The sequence below is a fragment of the Centropristis striata genome, chromosome 11, assembly GCF_030273125.1.
Source record: "Centropristis striata isolate RG_2023a ecotype Rhode Island chromosome 11, C.striata_1.0, whole genome shotgun sequence".
NCBI lineage: Eukaryota > Metazoa > Chordata > Actinopteri > Perciformes > Serranidae > Centropristis > Centropristis striata.
This window is the reverse complement of record NC_081527.1, coordinates 31,700,833-31,727,748: the sequence shown is the minus strand read 5'-3', so window position 1 is coordinate 31,727,748 and position 26,916 is coordinate 31,700,833. Positions and strand designations below refer to the sequence as shown.

Sequence of the window (26,916 nt, the reverse complement as noted above, 5' to 3'; positions counted from 1 at the left end):
TATATATCTAGGCTTGTGGCTTGTGGTATAGTATCTTGACACGCTGCCAAGTTGTTATTTAAAAGTAATTGTCTATAAATTTTGGAAAAAGTCCAGGCCTTTTTTTAGTCCCAGTCCGTCCCTGGTCAGAGACAGACTGACAAATGTTCTTCTGCTCTCAACATGAACAGTGAACTTTGTGTTGTTTCAGGAGGAGAACAGCCTCAGTTATACTCTCATATTAGTGTCATCATTTCTCCATCAGCTTTGTATGAAACCCTGGAATTAAGACGAGAAGAAAATACTTTGTTTGTGTTTGTTTATTAATTATGAAATCAGTTTGTTCACACATCCCATCAGTGAAGTCTGTTAAATGATTGTTGTTCAGTGATTTCATGAACAGATTCACTTCATCCACACAATCAATTAGTTTGACCAGAATCTCAGCGACATACAAGAGAATAATGAATGATTTCCTTATTGATTATGAACATGAGAGTTATAGTTTTATAATAGATCATAGAGCCTCATTTGGTCTAAAAAAAAACACATAAATGTAGATATAATTAAGGATTTTTTTTTACACATTTTCTTTGAATATCTGGAGCTTTCTCTCTTCAGAGCCATGCAGGAGAAAAAAACCACATAGAAATTCAACATTTAGAGCTCAGAGAAATGTACATTTTCCTGCAGATAAATTTGAGTTGAGGTGAACAACAGTCATCATGAGCAGTGAAAGCCTCCTTGGCTCAACAGACACAGGAAGGAAAGTCAAACATTTACAGAACAACTAAGGAGCAGATGTCAAAGCACCGCCCATAATGTTTGATTGACAGCTGATCTCTGCAGAGAAGAAATGCCACAACGATGAGCTCTCAGAAACAAACATGGAGAGAAATCAGTTTAAAGGTCCCATATTGTAGAAAACACAGTTTATAAGTCTTGTGATTATAAAGCAGGTGCAGTTGCAATAAAAAAAAATACTGTGAAAATGTTAAAATGCTCAATCATTGAATCTCAAGAAGCCATTATATCTTTGCACAGATTTTACATTAAAATATCATAAATTTAGTCAGAATTCAGCCGTCTGTCTGACTCTTTACACGCTGACTGATTCCTAAATCGTGCACAATAAAAAGTTGTCACTCAAAGAAGCTGCTCATATAGGATACGGCCGTCTCCACATTATCATGTCCGACTCTAAATCTACAACCCGTAAGTAAACCAGTAATATATTTCATGTTTGAGTCAGAGGGAAGCATCATCTGGGATTCAGGCTCTGACTCCAGCTCTAACATGTAAAGTCTGAGAACATTTTCCTCAGCGTGGCCATCGAGTTTTACAGAGGCTGCAAACTGTTTACTGTGGATAGCCTGGCCGTGTGTCACTCAAGACTGTCATCCAATCAGAAGAAAGGGTTGTGAATATTAATGAGACAGGCCCAAAATGATCTGAGCTGCTGGAGCTGCAGAGGGAGGCTGAGAGAGCAGATGAACAACTGAACTCAGATGATTTTTAGCACATAAAACTACAAATTTATCTTCCTTTAGATGTCAAAACTTCAAATAAAACACCCAAAATGTGAACAATATGGAAGCTTTTAGAGTTAAAACACTTTTTAACCTGCTGTCCCTTAAATGACTTGTTGGTTATTTGAGTTTACAGAACTCAGCAGTGGCTCCATAACTGTAACCAAGATAAAGTCCAGCATAGAGAGGCTGAGTGAATGTGGTCTGGACTCTGTGGAGGAGAGTCATGGTTTCAGAGACGCTGTAGAAGGACAGAATACCTGCTCTGTGATCCAGGTACACTCCGACTCTGGAGGACCAAGGACCTGAGACAGGAGTGTCGATATTGTTGTACCGAAATGTATAACTGTTGTTGTAACATTGTAATGACCAAGATTTGTCATTGTATCCAAATGCAGAGTCAATCGACCCCCCTGCTCTGATGATATTCTTGTATGAAGCTGCTACCCGAACTCCTCTCTCTCTCCACTCCACCTCCCAGTAACAACGTCCAGTCAGACTCTCTCTACTCAGGACCTGACAACGTCCAGTGAATCTGTCTGGGTGACTTGGATAGAACTGATCATAACTCATGAATGTTGCTTTTCTGTTCCCCTCAGATAATAACAGCTTTGTGAATGCTGTGTTTGGATCCAGTGTGATCTCACATGAATATCTTAAGAATCCAGCTCTGGTCGTGGGCTCTGCTGGTGAATCTGACAGTAAAACATCCACTTCAGTCACTGTCAGTGAGAGCTTTGTCCATTCCTCTCTCAGGACGTCCTGTAGTTTGTCTCTGACTTCTGACACAGCCGCTGTCACGTCCTCAAAGTAGCGCAGAGGACGGATCTCCATGCTGGATGTGGACTCACTGAGTGCTGACAGTGAGGGGTAGCTGTGCAGAAACTGGTTGTGATCCTCTGTGTGTGAGAGTTTCTTCAGCTCAGCGTCTTTCCTCTTCAGCTCAGCGATCTCCTGCTGCAGCTTCTCCTCAAGCTCTTTGACTCGACTCACTTGGGTGTCCTGCTGGGATCTGACCTGCTGCTTCACCTCGGAGCTTCTTTTCTCCAAGAGACGGATCAGCTCGCTGAAGATCTTCTCGCCGTCCTCCACTGTTTTATCAGCGGAGCGATTGATGTTCTGCACCTCCTGTTGAAGCAGCTTCACATCTTTCTCTCTGTCCTGGATTCTCTGCTGGATGTTTTGTTGACTCACCTCCAGCTCTTTCTGCTTCTCCGTCCGTTCTGCTGCAGCTGAGACCGTGTCGTGGCCTTTATGTTCGTCCACAGAGCAGAGATAACAGATAGACTTCTGATCTGTACGACAGAACATCTTCATCACCTCATCATGACGAGAGCAGACGTTCTCCTGGAGCTTCTTGGAGGGCTCCACCAGCTTGTGTTTTTTAAAAATAGGTAATTCATAATGAGGCTGAAGGTGTTTCTCACAGTAAGAGACCAGACAGGTGAGACAAGACTTGAGGGCTTTCAGTTTTCTCCCAGTGCAGACATCACAGGCCACATCTTCAGCTCCAGCATAGCAGAGATCAGCAGGAGCAGCTGGGAGTCCAGTCTTCTTCAGCTCATCCACTAGAACTGCTAACATGGTGTTTTTCAGCAGGACAGGCCTCGGTGTGAACGTCTGTCTGCACTGAGGGCAGCTGTGGGTTTCCTTCTCATCCTCTTCATCCCAGAAGCTTTTAATACACTTCATACAGTAGCTGTGTCCACACGAAGTAGTCACCGGATCCTTCAGTAGATCCAGACAGATCGGACAAGAGAAGACTTCTCGATCCAGCTGAGCTCCTTTCTGCGCCATTTCACCTCTCAGTCACAACGACTGTCTGAGTTTCACTTTCTCATAAGTGAAACCGATCTGAGCTCTGATCTGAACAACATGTGTGTGTGCAGTGAGTGGCTGCTGCAACTCACCACCCCGTTGGTTACGCCCATCTTCAAACTAGGAGATCTGAAGGGGAGGGAACCAGGAAACACGTGGACAGAGTGGAGCTGGCTGTGTTTGAGAGCAGAGAGAAGAGGGAGGGGTTATCAGGCTCTGAGTCACTCCAGGAAGAGGAGCGCTTTGACAGAGACACTGTGTGTTCAACTCTCGTTTACAGCAGAGCTCATTTCTCTTTTAAACACACTGCTCACTGCAACTTTTAGGAGGCAAACTCTTCTGAGAGTCAGAGGGTTTTGGAGATGGCTCCCCATTTATTAAAGTTTTTAATGATTACAATAATTCAGATACAGTAGATAAAAACCAGAAAATGACTCACGGCTGCAGAAGTAATGAAATCCTCACACTGTTTTACTCATTTGATAAAGTCCTTTATGTATTTTTTATTGAAAACACTAATCAACATGACGCAATAGTTTTCAGTTTTCTCCGTTGTTGACTTCACTCAGATTTACAGGTTTAGTTGCATGTGTATATGTGTCAGGAATTTAAAGTCTATGTAATAAATCCTTTTTATGATCTAAGTTCTCAAACACAATCTTGGCTGTTAAAGCAACAAGTGGTAGAAAACTCTGCTCATTTCTCTGTGATAAAAGCTGTTTTAGTGAGGAAAGTTGAAAGGTCAGAGACTGGGGTGGACTAACCAATAGGAAATTCTGTTAAAGTCCGGAGCAGCTGTCCTACAGACCCTGTCTGGGGCCTTTGTGGGTCATCAGGAGAAAAAAATCTGATGAGCGATATTAACGTCAAAACAACAGGGAAGCCAATACAATCATTTATTACGTGGGGAAAAGACATAAAACTTACATAACAGACATTACAAAAACACAAAGAAGGGTGCGAGAAAATGTCATGTAGGAAGCTTAAGGAGAAAATCAAGAGAAGAGGGCCAAATCTTTAGAGGCTGAGGCATTAAAATGTAGAAAGTTTACGGAGCTTTTTAGTATTGAACCAGCTAGTAAGACTGTGGAGGACGGCCAGGAGGAGGACAGACGAGCACAGATGAGCGAGAGCTGCTGGTAAGTTGCAGGAGCAGTGAGGACACAAGTGCAATCAGAGGCTGGAAACCAAAAGAAATATCTCAGGAGATTTGAAATTGAAAGCTAGCCTCGCTAGGGAAAGTCAAAACTAGACTTGGAGTTGGCAAAATTTAGAAGTTAAGGCGCCAGGCCGGAGACTGCACATGTAGTTGACAATAATGTCAAAACATTTTTTTAATCCTGTAAATAGGCTACACAACTTTACAGTTGAAGACCACAAATTGCCTTGGGCCTATAGCAATGATAAATGAACATTAAAATGTAAAGAAATAACCTGCCTACCCCTGTACTAGTTGGACGCTACGCTGAAGTCATGTGACCGTTAGTTTATAGCTTTTTACTTCTGGCGATAGCATGTACACATTACAATATTTCTGTTTGGCACATAGCTTATTTGTTATGCAACAATCTAAAAACCTAATGGAAAAATCCAGTTAACTTTGTAAAGGAAACCATCCATCCATCTATTATCCTTAACCACCAATCAGAACTTGGGTTGCGGGGGGCCGGAGCCGATCCAGGCTGGTATTGGGTGAGATGTAAAGGGAACCAGAGCTAAGCTAACTTCCAGGTTGGCCTAAAAAAAAAAACACCATCCATACTTTATTAACTCCTAAAAAGCCACTCAACTACTTCCCTGATGAAGCAACTGCAGTTTGGACACAAGCCACCTCACTCTGCACCCAAAACACGACACCATATAACACCGGAAGATCCGCTGTTTGCGTGTGTACGGGAAGTTCCCAGAGGAGACTGCGTGTGTGTAACTGAAAATAAAGCAGCGGTTGTTTCCAGGAAACTTTGCCAGTCACTGAGTACACTCCACCTTAATCCTAATGCACCTTGAAAGCAGCTGACACCTTCCAGCAGCGTATTTGACAGAGCGCTCAATCACTCCTGACGGCTGTCAAACAAACCAGGACGTCATCCGCATAAAACCTGAAAATGCACCGAAAATGAATAAAGAAAACCTGTGCCTGATGTATCTGGAGGAATATAAATAGGCATCAGAAGAGGGGGTGATTGATTGTGATGAGCGAAGGGAGGCTTTCTGGAGATAAGACCTTTTAGAGCAATTCAATTACCTCCAGGCCCACAGGAAATGTAGGATGTTATAAACTTTGATTACATCAAGGTTGATGAAAGGATGGGAAGAGTTGGTTGTAAACAGGGACACTAACTGAGTCATTATTTAGCTTGTGGTCATTTGTGTTACACAATCCAACTCAAGTAGATGCGAAAAGCTTATTTCTTGTTATTAAAGTGCTCAAATTGTAGAAAATTTCCAAGGAGAACAAAAACAGACTGTAGCAATCCACGACTGTACAGAGATTTATTTTGTCAGAGCTACGGCAGCTCATTAGTCACAGTTGAATGTTTTCTGTTGCCTCAGATAATCTGAAAATTGTTGACATTTAGTGCCAGCCCGTTCACTTTATCCTTCGAACGCTGCGGATTCCTGACAGGCTCGATATGCTCCGAGAAACTGAAGATGGGAGGATGAGCGACTACTGGAGGAGGTGGATGTAATCAATATAAACATGAGGCAATTAGTGTAGCACTCATATTTCTTTAGGGAGGTGGGTGTAAAATCGTGGCGATCAAAGTGATGTCTGCTTCATGCAAGTCATTAATGAGGCACCAGAGTGACTACAGGGATATATTGTTAAAGAGCCTTTAAGAAACCTGCACGGAATTAATTAAAACACAATGCACTCCTCCATCTTTCATGCATTTTTACAATGTTATAGATTATTTAAAGAGTTAGCAGGCGGGGAAGAAAAATAGGACTTGCTGCTCAGTCCCTCATGAATCTTTTCATTTATTTCTGCAACAAACTGAGAGCGGACACAATTTCTGGACTGGTCGGCCACTTTGAAATACAGCGAAATACACCAATTAACAGGATCTGGCAACACTAGAGCCGCGCCAAGTGGACAGAGTCCAAAAAAGCATGAAGTCAGCGCTCATTTCCATCCACAGTCCTCATGAAACATGCAAATGAGAGGAAACGAGGATGCAAACATTCAAAAGCGCAAACAAACAAACAGTTTGAGCCTCACACACAGCTGCAGATCATTGGAAGGGTGATCTGATGTGGCACACACACACACACACACACACCTGACTAATTGGCTGCATCTGTCAACAAACAACAAAGTGGTCATTAGTGCAACAGGTCAGTAAAACATGTGGGAGACATAAGAGTTGTTATCATAAGGAGAGCAGATGACTTGGACTGAAATGGAGATCATTAGCTTCAATCATTTTCTATAAAAAAAACAATAAAAAACACAGCTTTCGGGGTACAAAAAGCTGTGTGATGACAGTGGTGATTTGGACAGATATAACTGCGCTACCTTAGGTTAGAAAATGACCTGAATGATATTACTTTGCAGAACAGTAGTTACAACTGCAGCTGACGAACAGACTGGAAGCGATAACAAGACAGAATCAGCTTCTTTCTTTTTTAAACCACAATAAATAATGCAAACTTACAAACACAGAGGTTTTTTGCTCTACTGCTGTAATTGTTGGAAAAAAAACCTCTTCACCTGATTTGTTCCTTAAACAACCTCCAAACAATGAAAAGAATTTGAACAGTTTTGACTGTTTGTCTACACAGGGCTGTAATACTGGAATCAGCTTTTTCATTGTCTTGATCTTTTCTTGGTCTCGTGCCCTGTTGGACTCGGACATGTCTCGGTCTCTGGCTTGAAAGTTGTTCCTTGCAGTTCATTCAGGATCAGTTGTAGAGAACATTTCCTATACAGCTCATTCTGATGCATTAGAAGATATACAAGTTTTATTTAATAGAAAGGTTATTTCTATCCATCCTAAGCCCTTAATCACAATGGCCCTCATTTATCAAACGAGCCTACGACAGAAAGTGATGTTAAAGTGGGCGTACGATCATTTCTACACAAGGCTCGGCATTTATCCAATTGTACGTGAGTGGAGGGTACGATCAGATCTCACATCTAGTCTCAGCTTGTGTACGCAAATTTGAGTCAGCGTGAAGTCCACATGTCTGAGTCACAGAATTGATCTTAGACTATTAGACTGTGTCTCGGTTGGTAGAGTGGTCACCCACTGGTTGGAAGGTTGGTGGTCTCGAAATATCCTTGAGCAAGACACTGAACCCCAAATGGCTGGTGTATGAATGAATTCCCAATGGTGGCAGGTGGCACCAGTATGCCCTGGTAGCCTCGGCCACCAGTATGAATGTGTGTGTGAACGAAGTGCAGTCCATTTCACCATATTGTATTGTGTCTGGAGCTGATAAAACTCTGCAGTGTTTTTTTTAATGGTGACAAACCAAAACATGTTTAGGTTATATAATTTATCACTAAAACCTGATTAAAAATAAATGCACCCTGCGACTGTGAAATTCTTTAAACAGAATACTAGCCGAGGCTATTAAATGTCCTCTGCTATTTACCGTTATCCTGCTGGACACTGGAGCGTCAGTGTCTCCTCCACTATCGGAGGTGACTGAATAGAAACATTTCCAACCAGCACTGCCACAGACTCCTACTAAATGTAAAGAAGTGGATGATATCTCTCAGAAGGTGGCAGTGCGATGTGTTGCTGTAGGCTAATCTGTCAGTAAGCAGTAGAAGAAGAGATTGCATGAGAGGGGGAAAAAATGAGGAAATGAACAGAAAGAGGTTGCAGGTCAGACAACTTTGGCCAACCATGAGAAGAAAATGGAGAGAAGTCTTCAGGAATTTAATTCATTTGGGCAACTTATAATTGATCTTTCATGACAGAGTGGAAACAGCTGATCAGTCACGAGAGTTAAATGTTCACTACGTCAGAACTTATTCACATTAACTATTTTTCAGAAGTCTGTCCAAACACCGAATTTTGTTTTTTCCATCAAGCTTTTCAAATGCAAATCTTCAAAAAGTGCACATAAATTTGTTGATGGACATGACTAAGTTGATGGACGTGAGTTTCAAGTTGGGCACCCAAAAGTTTGTCTAAACAATTAATTATCCAACCAAATGTCTCTCCTTGGGTTACGGCATTAAATAAAGGCCAAAAAGTGTTTTTTAGAACATTATGTTGTCACAATGAAGTTGAAGTATAATTTCATCCTATTAGACATGTTATGTAAAAGTTCCTATGATTAGTGTCTCCATCCTTCCCAAATACATATTAGATCAGGTCACAGTGACCTTGACATTTGTGTGGATATTTGTGCCAAATGGAGGCGTTCACAAGAATGGGACAGACAAACAACATGATTACTAACCTTTACCCATAAAAATAAAACAATCAACAACAACTGGTTTTAGTGAAAAGGAATAAATGTGTTGTTTAAACACTGAGAGCAATAAAATACAACACATCTTCTTTGTAGCGTCCATGTTGTTTCCACATTATAACTTGAAGCTTATGAACACAATGTAGAGAAAAAAAGAACCATCAGAGGAGCACATGAATGCACCATATGTGTGGATTTAGGACACAGTTAATGTGTTGTTGTTGGTTTTTTCTCTTAAAAGAAACGCCAGTATGAGTCTGAATTGATCTGAGAAGTACCAGAAGTGGGCTTCAAACAGGACAGCGTACAGAAAGCTCCATCTCCCTTTTCTTCCTTCATCTCTAACATTTTTATAATTACCACCGTAACTGTCCCTGAGCTGCGATAATGCTACAAATTGTAGCACCATCTGGCCCCGGAGAGCACGTCCTCCTGCAAATATGTTCCAGAGGTCAAACACTCTGCAAGAACAAATTTGCAAACACTGAATTGAAAAGATTCCAGTTGTCTCGTTGACCTTGCTCAGTTAAGCTGTGCACATAACAGAAACACTAACGCATGCCAGCTGCCAGCAAAACAAAAAAACAGCAGAAAGGGGAAAAAAACAAGTAAATATGGGGTCGGGCTGAAATTTAATTGAGGTCTCACAGAGTCAAGGTAACTGGAGTGAAAATGGAAGATTGTTTCTCTCTCTTCAAGGTAGAGAGTCTGGAAAAGTAGTTTTATTTTTCCCATTTACCCACCGGCTCATTAGTTTCTCTGTTGGTGAGAGCTTGTGCAAATTACATCATGTCCATTACGTCCTAACGCTCACACTGCGAGCTCGCTGCACGGCTCCACCCAGCAGCTATTTACTTATTTACTACACTTTACACTGTCAACTTTTCCACCTTTCCTGGACATTATTTTGCACATTCCTGCACAGCTTTTAATTAAAAAATACAACAACAGTACCATTGTACATATATTTCATAATATTTACATATTTTATTGTCAGCTTTTCTATTTGATTTGTTTCTTGACTGTTTGTACTACTACTGTACTACTACTGCTTTTATATTTTATTCTCTCTTACTTATTACTTATTATGTTTTTATAGATATATTTGATTTAATATTTGTATGCAAAACAAACATCCACATTCTAAAATTATCCAGATACATGGCTCATTTGTTCCTAATCTCAAATACGACACACAGGAGTGTTTTTCCCAAATTCCCAAATAAGCGCCCCAACTGGTGTCACGTCCCCATTCCTAAATATAACGTCTGCTGTTCTAAATACTTGTTAGCATTGTGAATTGGTCTCAGTTCTTTAGGTTTAGGCAACAAGACTACTTCCCTAAGGTCAGGATAAAATAGTTCCTGGTTAGGTTTTTACAAAGTCAAATAAATGTACGTTAATGCCGGAAGTTAGTGAAGCATATTGTGATGAAATTAAGGTACTTCAAGTAACATTCTTTATTTTTGTTTCATAAGGGACATGATCGTCTCCTGGGTACTGTGTTCGTTGGTGACTTCAAATGGGGTCGTATTTACCGTGTTTATGATATGAACGCCACCCTCTTGTCATACTCACGACCTTGGAAGCGGAAAATATCTGTTCACGAGTTGTGATGTGTATGCCAATGTTTTAAGAATTTGGCTGAGGTCAAGCATGTCAGTTAATATATTGTTATTTTAGGCATATAGAGTTATTTGTTGTACACTATGAAAAGTCATGAATCCTACTAATTCTTAGTTTGTTCTCATTTGGTTATGTTTTCATGCCTTCCACTAACTCTCCTGTCATTTAAGATTGTCTTGTGTGTTCCACCAAGCTCTCCAGTGTTACTTTTTTCCTGATATACTGATTTGCCCGTTCTTGAACTTTGGACTGCCTGCCTGCTGCCTTTGGATTTGTTTGCCCGGGTTAACTGTTTGCCTGTTTTTGGGCCCTAGAGTACCTGTCTGCCCCATGTTGGATTTCTTTGCCTGATACTTGAGTAAAGTATTCTTTATCTGAACTAACTGCATCATCTTTTGGGTTCAGAATCTGTCTGTATTGTTAAACCTTACAATGTAATGAAAGGCATCATGCATTAGCATTTTGTTGGCATTAAAGTTACCTTACCTGTTGGATAGCTTGCTAAATTGTTAGCCCCAGTGGCTTCAAGATATGTTGTCCTTCATTTATCAAACGAGCATATGACAGAAAGTGAGCATAAAGTGGGCGTACGATCATTTCTACGCAAGGCTCGGCATTTATCAATTTGGATGTGAGCGGAAGGTACGATCAGATCTCATGTCTGCTCTCAGCTCGTGTACACAAATTTCAAAGCATATTTAGGCTACATCATTTATCGTTAACACTTCATTAATAATAAATACACCTTGCGACCGTGAAATTCTTTTAACAGAATACTAGCCGAGGCTATTAAATGTTGTTGTCTTCTGCTATTTACCGTTATCCTGCTGGACACCGGAGCGTCAGCGTTTCCTCCACCGTGAATGGCGCCCAAATTGAAACATTTACAATCAGCGCTGACACACGCTCCTCTGACTGGGACAAAGATATTACTAAATGTAAAGAGGTGAATAATATCCCTCCATCATAATAATAATAACAATATTTGCATATTATATAGGCTCCACTGCACTGATTTCCTTCCTTTTCACTTTTTAAGCTTCCAAACAAAACCAGTTTGTTGTGTTGCAGCTGTTGGACATCAGCGTTTCACTTTCTACCTCTGAGAAATTCCTCTTCTTTAGGAATTCAAACTTTTAAACATGTTTACCTCCTGGCTGCCACCAAAAAGCTGTGGAAAATGTAAGTCTGTGCTCCAAATGTAAAATATTCAGTGAACTTGTTTGAGTTTATAACTATAAGTACTTTTATTTCATAAACCTCCGCCACTGCGTATTTCTTTAAAATGTCTATTTCGCTCCTGTTGTTATTTGTGGCAGTGCACTTGGCTAATAAAGCTAACTTTAAAAAAAAAGAAAAGGAAAAAATATATATTTTTGTCGTAAACTCTGGAGGCGAGCCATCTGAATCAGGTATATATTAGGGTGTGGTATTTAAATGACTTTTGTTTCGAGCCGCCACATTTATCAACAGCCGATCATTCTCACACTGTGATTGGCGAGATACAAACGTTTGATAAGTCACACATGAACCCTGTCATAAGACGAAATATATGATCAGATCTGCGCTCGTTTAATAAATTAGGGCTGTTAACCATATGATGTAACCACTTTAACACCAAGTATTTCGTGTAGATGACTTCCCATGTCTTATAGAGTTCACCAGTTCCATTTGATGGCAGAATATTTGACACCTCCAGCCTGCCTAAGTGGACTTTATTGTTCTTTATACTCTGTTTCTTTGCTTTGCTTTCACACTGAAATGTCACTTCTCGCTCCTTCATTATAACTACGGCTGCTAACTGCATGCATTAACATGGATGGTAATAAGCTGCTGGGGGAGGACAGTCTCATGAAAACAGACTTGGCAATAAACCTGCTTCTCCAACTGGCACAATGTTCAGAGGCTGAGCTGAATGAAGCAGAAGTTTCTGTTCCCGTCAGGACCGACAGGACTCTGCTGCTGTAACTGAATCACTCCGTCAGGTCTGGAGACGTTGTGTCGCTGTTGGTCAGCTCAGGCAGAAAGCAACTCAAACTGTCAAATAATTCAACTAAAGCCAAAAGAAGGGGTGGGTATAATTACATTATGCCAGCTGACTTTGTGCTGGGCTGTGGAATATTTTGATAAATATACAACAAAAGACAAGACTTGGCATCATCCTGAGAACAACATGACAGTTTAAGATTAGTGTTTTTCTAAATGAGAGTGGAAATGTATGCTCTTTCTCCACAGAAGGAGTGTCAGTTCACGGAGTTTTCAGTGCTTAAAAAAACGTGGGCATGTAGACGACCAAACCTCATGGTAATAATGAGATTATGGTCCCCAGCATCTCCATTTTTGTGTGACTTTGGGATACTTTTTTTGATCTCTTAAGTTAATTTGTGTCTCTTGATAGCTATTTTATGTCACTTTGTAATTGTTTTGGTCTTTTCTGTTGTTTTTTTAATTGTTTTTTTTAAGAAATGTTTTTATCGTCTTTTTTCAATTACAATACAAAGACACAAAACGGAATAAGGTACATTATTAAGTAAAAAAGCACTTGAAGACATTTTAAATAGACATATAGATATATTAGTGGTATGTTTTGATGTTGTGATAGACTAAAAAACTGCAATGAAATCTCCCCCTCCAGAAATTCCACAAATCTGCCCCAAATCTTTACGAAAGTATTATATTTCCCTTTCACAACATATATAACTTTCTCTAGGGCAAGACACAGCAGTAAGCCCTAAACCCAGATTCGCTTGCTTGGTCTGTGAACAGATTTCCATGACAGTGCAACTTTATGTTTAGCTTCAAGAAGACAAAATATGACCATCTTCTTCCTGCTATTGTTAAACGTACAGCTTGCTGGGAAACATCCAAATATACAAAGTTTGGGACACAATGGAAGTTGTTCATTGATAAAGATCATTTTGCATCTTTTGTTTGTTGTTTTGTTTCCCTTTGTGGTCTTATTGTGTCTCCTTGTAGTCATTTAGAGTCTCTTTGTGGTAGTTTTGCCCCTTTTTGAGTATCTTTGTGGTGCCTTTCTGTAGCTGTCTTGCACCTCTATGTGGTTTTGGTCGATTTGATGTCTTTTTCTTGTCAGTTTATGTTTTTATGGTCATTTTGAGTGTCTTTCTTGTCACTTTGAGTTACATTTTGCAGGTGAAGGCCAAAAATCAGGTCACTTGGAGAAACGTAACTTAACTTCCGCACATCACATTCTTACATGTAACTACTTAATTTCTGGTTGTTACATGAGCCACATAGCTTCTGGCATTAACATGCAATATTATTGGTCACGCCTAAACATGTACTTTTTCCCCAAAACCTTAAACAAGTTATTTTGTGCCTAAACCTAATGAAGCTGCAACTGTTTTACAACATTAATGATGAGTTACGTATGAGGATGTGTTGATCTCCTGCAACCAGTAGGGGCGCCTTGATTTGGAAACAATCCTGTGTGTCATACTTGGGTGTACGACCAAACAACAGAAGTAGATGTACGGTTTGGAGAACTTGTTGCATTTTTAATTTTTTTAGAAAGTTTGGTAGTTGTGATAAGTACTTTATTATTCCCATCATCTTGATGCTGTGTGATGATGACCTCGTCTCTCGTTCTGAGATAGAGGTTCACAGATCTTCTTTAGCGGTTTCTTCTCTGGAAGTTCCATATACACTCTTGATACAACTGCAGATTGTAGCATGTGTCGTTCTGCATCTTCGAGAGCTGGGACGGCAGTTAGTACTTTTCTGTTGGGCGGATGTTCTTCTTCGTTCATCTTACTCTCACTATCTGATCGCTGTCTGGTCTGGGCCTTGTTCTCCTTGTTTGTCTTCTTTTAACCATTTATCTTTAGTTGTTAATGTAAATGACGTGTCAAAAGTAGTTTAAGGATGGACATAAACATGTTTTTGTGGGCTTAAAACGTTAATTTGTTGGAGCTATTGAGAAACACGTTACTCCTCCACTTCTCAGCAGCGCCCTCCTATAGCGTGTCACTTTAATGTAATTGCTGTGTAGATTATATTCACCAAGAATGTTTATTTCTAATCTAATAAATGTGAATTTTTTGTGCCACACAGACAAAATGCAAGATTGTAACTCAGAAGTCGTACATTTGTGTCATCATAGCAGGTTAAGGATACAAAAACTTGGTTAAGGTTAAGGAAAGATTTTGGTTCAAGTGGTTAAGAGAGAAAAAAAGAAAAACACCTCCTATATTTAGTCACTTTGGCCTTTTTAACAAAAAATGCAGCACTCCTTTAACCTAACTAAATGCTTTAGTGTTGCCCTAAAATAACCATAAAGGTATTAATTATATTTTGTTGTGGATATTACAGGCAAAACAAAATAAATAAGTTGTCAGTGAATGTTTTGCAGACACGGCTCTGCAGATAAATAATAAAAACCTCATTATGCTGATAAAAACATAATCCAGGTAGCAGTGAGTTTGTTGCAAAACCTATTTGTCGCTGCAAATTAGCAGCATATGAAAATATTTTAGGGAAATACAAACACTATAAGCCTGGCTGAGTTATAAATTAGTGGCAGGGAGTTTGAAGGACAATAATGTTTACAATGGTGCTCTGCTTCTGAACATTTTTCTTTTAATCTGTCTCTTTAATTTTCTATCTTGATACTTTATTCATTACAGGAGCATAAAAACCATGACTGTGAGCATTATTATTTAAACTTGTGTTCTTTATTTATGCAGAGGTTACATAAAAAACTCTCATGCTCACCAAAACTCCCGAGACCTGTCTGAACTCAGCACATCTCTGCTCCTTTACTGATGTTTTAAAAATCTCATGAGATGCCAGATTTGAGACGACAGCTCAGCTCGAGCTCCATTCATATAACATGAACACATTTCTGCAGGTTTCCTACATTCCGATGCGGCTTGTTTGTTTTTTACAAAAGGAATTTAATCATATAACAGGGTTTCTTAGGTTTTCTTTAATCCCCCCAGAGAAGAAAAGACACAGAGGACATGTTGGTAAAAATAAGAACATTCACAATATATCTAATTTTAGCTAATATGCAGACAGCAAATGACAGAATAATACATATAATCACTACTTATTTTTTTTGACAAAATGTACATTTCAATAACCTGCAATACTCCATGCAGCATTTGGATGTTATTTTAACACCAAGAAAAAGGAGTGAGTTAGCTGTGTTAGCAAAAACAACCTTCATCATAACAACCCCGGTGTTATATTACATTCTATGTAACTCAACACACACCCAAAGTTACACATTTCACAAGGACACTTGACCTGAAAATGGAAAAAGGAAAGTGCTTCACAACATGGAAAATAAGACATGCACACGGGGAGAGAGAAAATAAGATGAATTCTTCATTGTAAGAAAAGCACTTGAGGCATTTGAGAAAATGGCAACAAGTACAACAGTCAGGAGGGAAAATGCTACAAACCAAAGAGGTCAGACAATCTTTAAAATCTCAACTCCAAAACAGACAGTAATTATCCCGACTGATCACAGCCGGAAAAAGCCAAAAATAATGAGAGCATTTTTAAACGGTGAGGAATAATGAAATCACATCTTTGTTCCAGAGACCTCCAGACCGAGACATTTTAATCAGGGTTTTTTTTTAAAGCCAGCTCTGTTTTAAAGGAAGTGACCTTCAATTTGCTTTTCAACTTGGCATTATACAATGAGTGAACAACTGGAGCTCATTCCACTGCCACTTCTGTTGCCGAGCAGCTGAGGACAAGCAATGTTCCTTTTTTTTTTTCCTATTTGCATACAGAGAGGTACAAAAAGAGAGAGAAGAGTCTGCTTCAGGTTTGAGAGGATGGATGAAACCATTTTACAAACAAACTTAACTGCTCAGAACATGAAAGTGGATGAAGACAAAAGAGCCAGAATCAGAAACTGGAAAGCGAAAACAAGAATTCAGGGCCAAAAAAAAAGTTTTAGGAGGAGGTCAACGATTTGGGAAATTAATTTTAGAGTTAAAGAATAATATGTGAGACTGGATATTAAGCTACAGCTAACAGCGGGTTATCTTAGCTTAGCACAAAGACTGGAAACAGGGCTAAATAGCCTGGCTCTGTACAAATAAGGCTTGCTAATTTAAACGGCATATCTTGTTTATTTAAACAGTAATAGAGAGCAAACAAAATTACGTATTTTTGTAGGCCAACCTGGAAGAAGCATCTCCATGGGGTCTATTGAGAATTCCCCTATGGGATTTTTGAATTGTATTTTGTATCATTGCAGAACATAAGCTCTGTGGCAAACATGTTGCTGATGCTAACATGTTTTTTTCAGCAAGATAATCTTCACCAAATGAACACCACTTTTATGATGTCTGAAGCATTAATGCAGCCAACAGAAGTAAAAAGCTAACACTAATCTATAGAGAACTACACCACGGTCGCATGACTTCTAAGGTCTCCAGCGGTTTTTTTCTCAAACTAGTGAATACCTAGCCTAATAAATTGTTTATTTACATAATCTACATTCTACAAGACTTTGCAAGAGCTCTTAAAAACACGACTAGAGGCTGTAAGGCGGACTAGTGAGAGAGTTTGTCTGATGTGATGAAGTTTAATGTCCCCGAAAACCACTGTTATCTCATTTAGCCACTTGTTAGAGACCGCCTTTTTAAGGACATGTAAAACCAAAAAAATACACAAGTGGGCTTATTTACTTAAGTATTTTATGTCGTACAACAAAACGCAAATATCTCAGCTTGTATCAACCACAGACCTTAATTCAGGCATCGAACCAAAAACACTTTCAAAATCCTTGAAAGTGAAAAAGGGTGCTAACATGCTAACTTAATTCCTGGTTTAAGGACTCATTCCTGTGGCGCCCTTTAATGTTTATTATAAAGGACCGAAGTGAAAGAAGTAACAAAGCCTCATTCAAAACTCCACGGACATTTGTAGCAATTCTCATAACTACAGCACAGCTTAGTCCAAATATTTTGTGACAAGACGAACTTGTTTTAGGAAGTTGGAGGGAGAAGCTGCAGCTGTGCGGACTGGCCGGTCTCAGTTTGACTCAAACACACTGATGGTGTCACCTATGACTCAGCTTGTCAAGTCTCCAGCTGCTGATTTTAGAGCACAAGGCACGTTTTCAACAGCCAATAAGCTCGTAATAAAGTCACCCGGTCAAGTCAGATACAAGCTGTCAGCTGGTTGAAAATGCGTCTGTTGTTTTGGACACGGATAAACTGAGGCTGGCGGGGCGTCCCGGCAGCTCACTGGGAGAGCACATACCTCTAAGACCAGGTTCAAGTCCAGCCTGAGGTCCCTTTGCTTCATGACTTCCCCTTTCATTCTCTCCGTCACTATCAATAAAGCATGGAAAATACCAAAAAACAATCTTAAAGATATAGAAAAAAAGGTTTCTCAGTGAAGTAAAAGGATCGAGACCTCATTTTTTTAAAAATTGAACTTAACACTGTAAGTTTTTTTAGAGTTGGTAAAATTCCTAGAATTACTTAGAAGAAAGCGTTTGGTAGAAAAATGGCTATACACATAACTTAGTTTAAACTTTGTTAAAATCATGAAGGTTTAAAACTTTTTATAGCAACTGCTGTAGTTGGAGGAACAAGAACACACATTTTGTTTTAGAAAGGCAGATGAAAATAATGCTAATTGAGAGATTGAAGGCTGGCCTGCCTGGCAACAGTTTAGAGCAGGAAATAATCCGACACATACCCACCTGTCTAACTACATATTGTTGTTCTTACACTTCTGTTTATATATGCATTAAAAAAGAACAAGATACAACACATTGGTTCGTGAGCTTTAAAGGGCTTTTTGAATGGAATTTGTTTTCTTAGAAAAGAACCAGGCTAGCTGTTTCCCTCTGTATCCAGTCTTTGTGCTAAGCTAAGCTAAGCAGTTGGTCAGATTTACCGTACAGACATAATAGTGGCGTCATCAAACTCACTCCCAGAAAGTGAAAAAGAATAATATATATATGTATATATATATATATATATATATATATATATATATATATATATTTATTTTTTTTTTAAACAAATCTTCTTCTAAAAAAATGCATCCCTGAAAATTAAAAGTATATTTGCCTCCCACTCTGCTGCTCTTTTATTCATAGTGTTACTTATTCACAGCGGATGTGTCTCCACTCCTCTTCCTGTGAGCCACAGATGATCCACAGGAGCCTATATAAGGGCGTATCCTCCATAATATCCTGTATAATACATCTGAGGCTATTCTTCTAGTGTGTTCTGGCTGAGAACAATGGAGTGTTTGTTGATCAGAAAATAACCGAGAGCACAGCCTGAAGCAGCAGAAAATGTTGGCAACACGCGACCTGCAGCAGGGAAGAAAAAAAAGAAAAGAATGCTGCACACAAACCACTGCATCAACAAAAAATAAAAGTCGCCATCATTTAAACAACTCACTAAAAGGAGGATGAACAGAAGAAATCTTCTTCCAGATGTGAGTAAATCAAATAAGATAATGCACTAGAACACAAATCATGGGTCGACGAAACAGAACTTAAAATCTTATCTTAGTGTGAAGCGCTTTACAATTGACGGTGGATTTACTGTACAGCAGAGGTAAAACTGATTGGTGGAGAGCTGCCAGATGACTGCACAATCACAGGCTGAGTAGAAATATATAAAAGATGTACGTTAATCATGTAACATGCATGGCATACTGTATGAATTCACGCTCCAGTATCAAGGGCCGTTTTCCCAGGGGAACAGAAAGAAGTATAATTTCAAACTCATCCTAAGGCCCAGATTGCATTTTCTGGCTTCCTGAACAGGAGAAATAATACAGTGAGACATTTCTGCTTTACATACATCGTGTGGTGGATACTTTGATCCGCAGCTGCTCTCAGTGCTGCGATACTCTCGAGCACATCGTCCCAGAGGAAATGTGAACCGTGACCCCACCTGTGTTACGGTCATCTCCCGTACGCTGATCTCCACCGGGTGGAATTTAAAACAGCACATTTTTACATTTTGCTGATGCTCTTGTCAGCTCGGCAGACTTACAATGAGTCCTTAAGCTGTAGGTCATTCTTAGGAAATTCTCTGTTCTCCAGAACAAGTAAGGAACCCAAGAATTTCCAAACATGTTTCCGAACATGCAGCTGACAATCAACAGCCCAGAGAGTAGGGTTTGGGTTGTTTGCAGGTCAAGATGTCTCAATAGGGCTGAGTATTGTTAAAGATTTTCAAGAGAATAATTTTAGGGCTGTGCTCAATTAAGAAATTCTTAGTTGACTAACATTCAAATGATTTTGTCGAGTAATATATGAGTTGATTTGATCTATAGATTTTTAAAAATGACTTTCTTCACAAAGAGTCATGCAAAAGCAAACCTTTAATTCTTGTGCTTACCAGAGATGTGCTTATAAGCTCAGATGCTCAATAAATCCTCTAACCTCGACATTGATCAACCTATCCTTATAACTAAACCTCACTGTTGCACAGGTCAACCTTTAGGTTAAAGAAAAGATCTAGGTTTGGGTTAGAATAACTATGTTTGGTATGTTCCCTAACTTCCTACACACGCAGTTAAGTTTAACTAAGTTTAAGTCATTGTTAACTTTTGGTTTCACACTTCCTGTTTGTTTGACCCATCCATCATCCCAAACCTCTTCCTTGTGCAGACTTTGTCACTCTTTGGACACTTCCTCCTTTGCTGCAGTCATAATTACCACAGCCAAAGGTCAGAAATAAATAAAGAACCTTAATATGGGCTGGAATCTGGTTGAAATAAGATTCTTAATTGCAAACGACCTATGGGGGATTTTTGGGGGAGGATGGTCTCCTTAATTCTGACCAAAAAGCAAAAAGAGGGAACTCTTCATTTTTTCGCTTTAGCTGATATTTTCTGTAAATTTAGCTTCCCAAATTTAAGATGTAAATCTTATTGCAAAGCCTTCTCTACACTGCCATTCTGGAGGATAAATACTGAAACCTTATTTATTTATTGGCCTAAAAAAGCAATCAACTTTACATATACTACTGTAATTGGCTGATAAAATCCTCACCCTACTACAATATGTAAACTCGCAAATTACTAAAACTCCTGAGGACATGACCTGGTTTTAACCTACATGTCTTTTGACCTGTAAATCACCAAATCGATGCCTACTGAGAAAAAGCCCAACATGGAGTGCCTACGTGTGAGTGTAAACAGTTGCTGCAGCGAGAGTGAGATTGTGAAGCTCAGCTGCAGTTTATAACAGTCGTCAGGGACCCTGTGCATCAAGTCGCCTAAATTAGAAGTCTTTGAATCCTTCCAGTCCTCCCCTCCGGGCTGCAGCTCTGACCGGGACACTAATCACAGCCTCGAGGGGGGAGGGGGAGTCACGGTCACAGCCAGAGTGTCTCAGCCCTCCACAGCTACCAGCCAACCGACACACCTCAGCACTTCACTGATTATTCTTCACTGTCCCGGAACAGATGCATTCAAATGTAATGACCTGAACCAGGAGACACGCGCGCTGCGTTCAAAGACAAATGGGAAGTCACACAGTGATACTGTACACAAAGAGGCACAAAGCTGGATGAGAATATGAGCGAGCGAGAGACAGAGCGTCTACCTCCGTCTCTATACAATGAACTGCAGAGTATATTGCAGGCACAAAATGATAATAGAATACAATTAACTTCAAATGGTTTCACTGCACACATAAATCTCTCCCTCTGCGGGGTCGCAAATGATTTAACTCCTTCCGCAAGTATGGAGTTTCTAATTGCACATTGCTCTATGTGCTGTGATGCTCACATTGTCAATGGCACACTGTTAAAGAGCGTTAGGAACTTATCTCTGCAGAATAAATTAGCAACCTCAAGCCAAAACATGTCCCTTAAAATTTCACAGCATTATAAAAGGAAAAAAAAGCTGACATCTTTGAGTTTGAGTGTAAGTTTACACACAGCGTAACACGAAAAAAACAAACTATTGTTCACCTTCAGGTTTGACTGAAATCATTTTTTTCCCGCTATGTTTTCTTTTCTAATGACATTGTTTGTTGAAGCTTTTTCCGACGGGCCAGCGTAAATTGAAACCTGCCTTCAATAATCCCACAGCTGGAGGTGAAGGCCTGAATAATACTCGTTATAGATTAATTACAGACTGACAGAGGATGAGACACACGCAGAGAAAACAGAGTTGGCGAGTTTGTCGGGTGTCCATGGCAGCGTGCCTCGTCTCTGCAGCAGCTGAGCTCTTCTTCAGCAACACCGCTGAAAAACATTTTAATATCGCCTTTAAGATGTTCAGCAACTGTGGACATGTGAGCCGCCGATGCTACTGAAAGTGGATGGTTGTTACGATTTCCTGTTGTTTTCTCCTTTTTTTAAAAAAGTTTAGCCTTCGAGCCATCCTTTGCTAAACTCACAGAGCAGCGAATGGATCGATTAGTCAGTGGAGAGCAGCGTGCTGTGCGCGTTCTTCAGCTCAAAAATTCAGGAGGAATAGATTTTCATGAAGCAGGAGATGTTTTTTCCCTGTCCATGTTGGGCAAACCTTAACTGGAAGTCTGTCTGATTGAATGGCGCCGTCAAGAAAACAAACAAACAAGCACTTCCTGGATATTCGCCATCCAGGACTTGACAAGGAGCCATCAACAAACCTTTTTTAATGGACATGAAGTGGAATTTGTGCCAAAAAATTATGTTTGAGCACATCAAGGAACCAGCTTTCGGTCGGCATAGAGATCCAGCTGGTCCCCAGACGACAACGGTGGTGATGAAAGTGTTGATGACGGTGTAGTATTTCCATGTCGGTTCAGCCAGGGTCACGACAGCTGCCAAGGCGGGTTGAAGAACTTGATGGAGTGAGTTTTGGCCCACTTGGAGAACACAGACTTTTCGGTGATGAAGCGGTGGCCGCCGTAGGGGGCGCTCTCATGGAGCAGATACTCTGCACACTCGTCCCGACTGCCCGCCTCGTAGTAGTGATAGGGAACCTTTCTGTTACCCTCCGTCCTAAAAACAGAGAAGGAAAAACAGAAAGAAAAGATTGAATTTGACCCAGTTTTATTAAACAAAACAAGACATGATCTCATTTTCCAGGTCCTAACTGTGTTCCCCATGTGACTGTGTTCCTACAGCTATTTAGTCCTAATCCAATCTTCACCCACTGGTTTGTGGACTCCCATTTTGAACCCATTAATTTTTCCCATCACCATTTAGATTTTTGAAGCCATATTGGAACAATGGAGTGTGGATGTGGAGAGAAGCGAGGCAGCTTTCTCGCTTGTAAGGTGCATCTGTAATTCACACCAACTGTGATACCAATTTGTCCAGTGAAAAAAAGTCTTAAAACAAAATGTACTTACCAGAAAAAAAAGGAACAGTGGACTCCTTAGAGTGTCTTTTAGTACAACCGAATGCTGAACGAGGCATTTTTAGGTGACCAAATTGTTACAATCAACGTTCATGAACTGAAACACACTGCAGAATGATACAATTTTAAGGACAAAACATGTACAACATCAAAAACAAGATTGAAGGGTCACTGGGGTAGCAACTTGTCAATCACAAGTGGCCCCCCATAAAGTATACCCTACTTTATCATCTATTTTACTCTAAATGGGACCATAATTTACAAAATGAACATCATGCTGTACTGAAGAAGACTTAAAACTAGTGATTAAGACCATAAACTCATTATGAGAATGTTTACTGAGATAATAAATCAAGTGAGAAGTAAGGTAGTTTTCTTATAGCTTTCAATATAATCTGACTTCTTTGTGCAGCCAGTAGAGTCGCCCCCTGTCGGTTATTGGAAAAAATGCAGGTTTAAGGCTCTTTCACTTTGAGTTTACTTTTCAGTTATATGCACTTCTTTTATGCAGTTTATGGGATGGTTTGGGCAGTGTCTGTTTCCAAGAGGACATACAGTAGTAAACATTCAAACAAAACAAACAAACACATGTGCAGTAAACATAAAAAACAATGAATAAAATTCATGACTATCAGTTTAATGCATAGACCAGGGGTCCTCAAACTACGGCCCGCAGGCCGCTTCCTGCCCGCCAAAGCAATTGGAGTGGCCCACTTAACTATCCCAAACAATCCCTCTAAACATGGCCTGTTTTTTTTAAATTGCATTGATTATATATCAATTTATAAAATATCCACATGTAATGATTAAGGTAGACGCTCTAATTAAAATTGACCTTAGTTGTGAATTATTTACAGTAGTAGCTACAATCTCACACAATGGTATATTCCGATCTACATGATGCCAAGCCGTAAGCGTCAAGCTTTCGCGGCCAAGGCAGGCTAACGGAAGAGAGTCGGTCAACAAAATGTGGAAACGGAAAATAGATTCTGAATGCAGAATCTATTTTCACCTGTACCTGTTACAAAATCACATCACCTCATTGTTAACTGGCATCAGCTTGTGTTTTTATTTTCTACAAAATAAAAGGAATATCTGTGGTACTTCAAATAAACGTGAAGACTTTTTATTACTTTTTTGCAAACCAACAGGTGGTGCCAAGGCCAACAAATGATCGTTATATTTACACAATAAGACTGGTGGTCACTTTGGCCCATATCATTTCCTGTTATAGACTGACCCCGGCCCCCCATCACAGAAAAACAAAGCTGATGTGGCCCCCACCGAAAAAAGTTTGGGGACCCCTGGCATAGACTAACAGAACAGCTTATGTATTTGGAAATCCCACCATCAGGATTTCTCTGGTTTGCTGTATTGCCTTAAAACCGTCTACTATGGGAAGGCACTGCCTGAAACAAAGAGCCCCTGTGCTAACTTCAGAAGAAATGATTATTTTTTTTATAAATAGGGATTAAGCTTCAGCTTCTTTACATCACACAGCAAAGTCATGCATTTACTGAATGCAGTGATTGTTTAAAACCGTCATCCAGTAAGTGAATTGATAATGAGATGAGATGCGACGGGATTCAATCTGATTCAGCTCAGCAAGTGATTGGCCGATCGATCACATTTAATCAGATCAGCACAGATTTAATCAGAGCGGCGCGTCACAATGAAGGTTAAAAGTAGAGATGGGCTGCGGTCATATCATCACGTTCTTCACTTTCAATCATATTGTCAAGTTATTAGTTACACATTTCTGCTGTTTAAATCAATTATTCAAAGCAGGCTGCAGACCAAACTGGTCAATGGAGTTTTTGTTTTACACATATCAAGAATGTGGTTTCATGGAATAGAAAGCAGCGGAGACAGTTTTTTACTTACACTATGTCAAAAGATTGCAAAAATCATATCAATAACTTAAATACATGTTCAATGTCAATAAGTTGCTGACTATAATGACCTTGTCCTTGTAAAAAGGTAAATAGTGTAATTCTGTTTTTTAAGTGAATAAAGAAACTATTAACTACATCTACAATACATACTCTACTCTATGTCCTGAGAATATGTGCAATAAAGTGCAATATAATTTTCAAGTGCATCTATCATTGGAATTTGATTTTTTTATGTATCTAAGTATCAAAGCTTGATCTATTAGATATGCAAGTATATTGGGACGGGTTCCAGTCAGCAAATCATGGCTTTAAAAACTATTATCTGAATTAATAAGCACACTAAATTATGAAACTATTAAACTGCAGATACTTCAGGATAGCAGTATGAACTGATGCTGCCCTGGGCAAAATTCTCAACAGGTTTTTATTCATTTAAAAATCACAGGAGCTGCTGTTGGCATCTAGATTTATTCAATAAATAATCTTTTTATTTCATGAAATATCATGGCCACATTAAAGTGAATCTAAAAAGAAAATAAAGTGGAGAATGTACAGTTGTGGGTAATTTAAGCCATTCTGACCTGAATTACATGAAGAGTCGCTCAGTTTACAGTTTGCATCTTCAAACCATTAAAAAGAACGAGGAATCAATAAAACTAAAAAGCACGGAGCAGTAGAATAGATTCATTGAGCACTCTGCAGTCGCTTTCTAATAGCGAGTGACGGCTTTATGAGAAAATGACTTGTGTAACAATTTCATTGGGAGAATGAACACAGACAGAGGAGAAACAGCCATCACCAGTGGGTCTCACAGCGAGAAAAGCCACTGTGGCTGTCTGCCAGCTTACAGTAATACACAGCCCAATCACTGGCTCTCCTCTCTCTGTGTCACACAGTGGTGCACACCAGCGTTAACAAATAAATTCAATTTCACCCTCTGCGCAGCACCTGTTGGAGCTCTATTACCACATATCTGCTGAGGTCAATTCTGACTAGAGTTTCGAACATCGTCACACAAAACTTCACTTCTCCTTGTTGTACCGGAGCAGCTGGCTGCCGACAGCACTTTGTGTGACACTAAATTGTCCACTCAGAAACTCAGTGAAACACAATATCTCCCTGTTTCAAGCAAGAGAAAAGAAAAAGAAAAAAAAGTGAGAGACAGGCAGGGAGAGCACGCCGCCCCTTTACTGCCTCACTGAATCATAAAATCCTCGGTGCTGGTTGAATTATCACTCCCTCTGCCATGTGTCTGAGGCTGTTTATATTTCAACTCCCGCTGTGCACGGGGAACACGGAGAGGATAAAAGGCAGGATTTTCACTGCGTATTAGGTAAAAGTGTTTGATTCGGGGGGCTAGAGAGAGCTCAGGTTGAGCTGCGAAAGCGGAGGAGAGGCGTAGGGAGAGAGAGGGCGAGTCAATCAAGGCTGAGATGACTTGAGAGCGAGCAGCCCTGCCCGGAGCAACGGCATCTTGTTTGTCATCCCTCCTCTGGCCTCGCAGCCAGACAGTAATCACTCACCCAAGAGTCGGAGAGAAGACGACAGGCCGATATACAAATAAAACTTTAAGCAGGGGAGGAATTGGGTGCTGCAGCCCAGCCACCCGCAGCACGGGAGACTCTGCAGCCTGCTGGGTATTCTAGGCAGGAAAACATAATGGTATTCACGGCACAGAGAACCCAATATGGATTTCAGCATAGAAATTCAGCCATTAAATCCAAACTGAGGCATTGGAAATGTATTCCAACAGGGCAGTCCGCGATTATGGGAGGCTGCGATTGGCTGGCGCTGCTGTGAATGTGAAACTAGTTTTCGAAGTTTTTGTGGGAACGTGTGCATTTTTCATCCGAGGATAGGAGGTGATAGTTGGCGTCTTACTTGCAGTAGGTGTCATTTATCATGCCGTAGATATGGATCTCTTTGCACATGTCCATGGCGAGGATGAGCGTGAACCAGCCGGTGCTGAGGTAGGAGCCCGACTGGATCCTGCAGAAACACACACAAAGACAGCTCTTTTACTGTGATGTTCGTTTTGAGTAGAATACTTCAAAATCATTTGCATTCAAACAAAAACATCTGTAGAGTTTCCAAGACACAGTTTCTCTGACCTTTGTACTCTTTATATCCTGTGTGCTTGTAATGCAGCTGATCTGAGGATTCAAATTATTCAAACAGCTGTTCGTATTGTAGGCTGCTCTGGATAAGAGCCTCAGCTTGGGATCAAAAATGTAAATTTAAATGTAAATGCATCTGCAGCACAGCCCTCAGGTGCATGACCATATGTCTGTCATACTGTGAGTTTCACACAAGTA

At 40.0% G+C, this 26,916-nt stretch overlaps 2 protein-coding genes across 3 annotated transcripts in view; both read right to left on the bottom strand.

Moving 5' to 3' along the window:
- Positions 1 to 284: 284 nt before the first annotated feature.
- LOC131980545 (tripartite motif-containing protein 16-like) lies at positions 285 to 3,331 on the bottom strand. Its single transcript, XM_059344799.1, has one exon. The coding sequence runs from the start codon at positions 3,303 to 3,305 to the stop codon at positions 1,629 to 1,631; it is 1,677 nt and encodes a 558-aa protein (XP_059200782.1). The 5' UTR covers positions 3,306 to 3,331; the 3' UTR covers positions 285 to 1,628.
- A 15,420-nt stretch (positions 3,332 to 18,751) lies between these two features.
- Positions 18,752 to 26,916, bottom strand: part of st6galnac3 (ST6 (alpha-N-acetyl-neuraminyl-2,3-beta-galactosyl-1,3)-N-acetylgalactosaminide alpha-2,6-sialyltransferase 3) — a 101,127-nt gene continuing 92,962 nt past the window's right edge. For both annotated transcript variants that reach the window (XM_059344611.1, XM_059344610.1), the window contains 2 exons: positions 26,483 to 26,590; positions 18,752 to 22,345 (listed from right to left, as the gene is read on the bottom strand). In XM_059344611.1, coding sequence (XP_059200594.1) covers positions 22,156 to 22,345; positions 26,483 to 26,590 — 298 coding nt within the window. In that variant the 3' untranslated portion in view covers positions 18,752 to 22,155. The remainder of the gene's footprint in view (positions 22,346 to 26,482; positions 26,591 to 26,916) is intronic.

What these genes read in the sequence shown, in the direction of transcription:
- LOC131980545 (XM_059344799.1), bottom strand. Translation starts at nt 3,305, where the DNA reads ATGGCGCAGAAAGGAGCTCAGCTGGATCGAGAAGTCTTCTCTTGTCCG.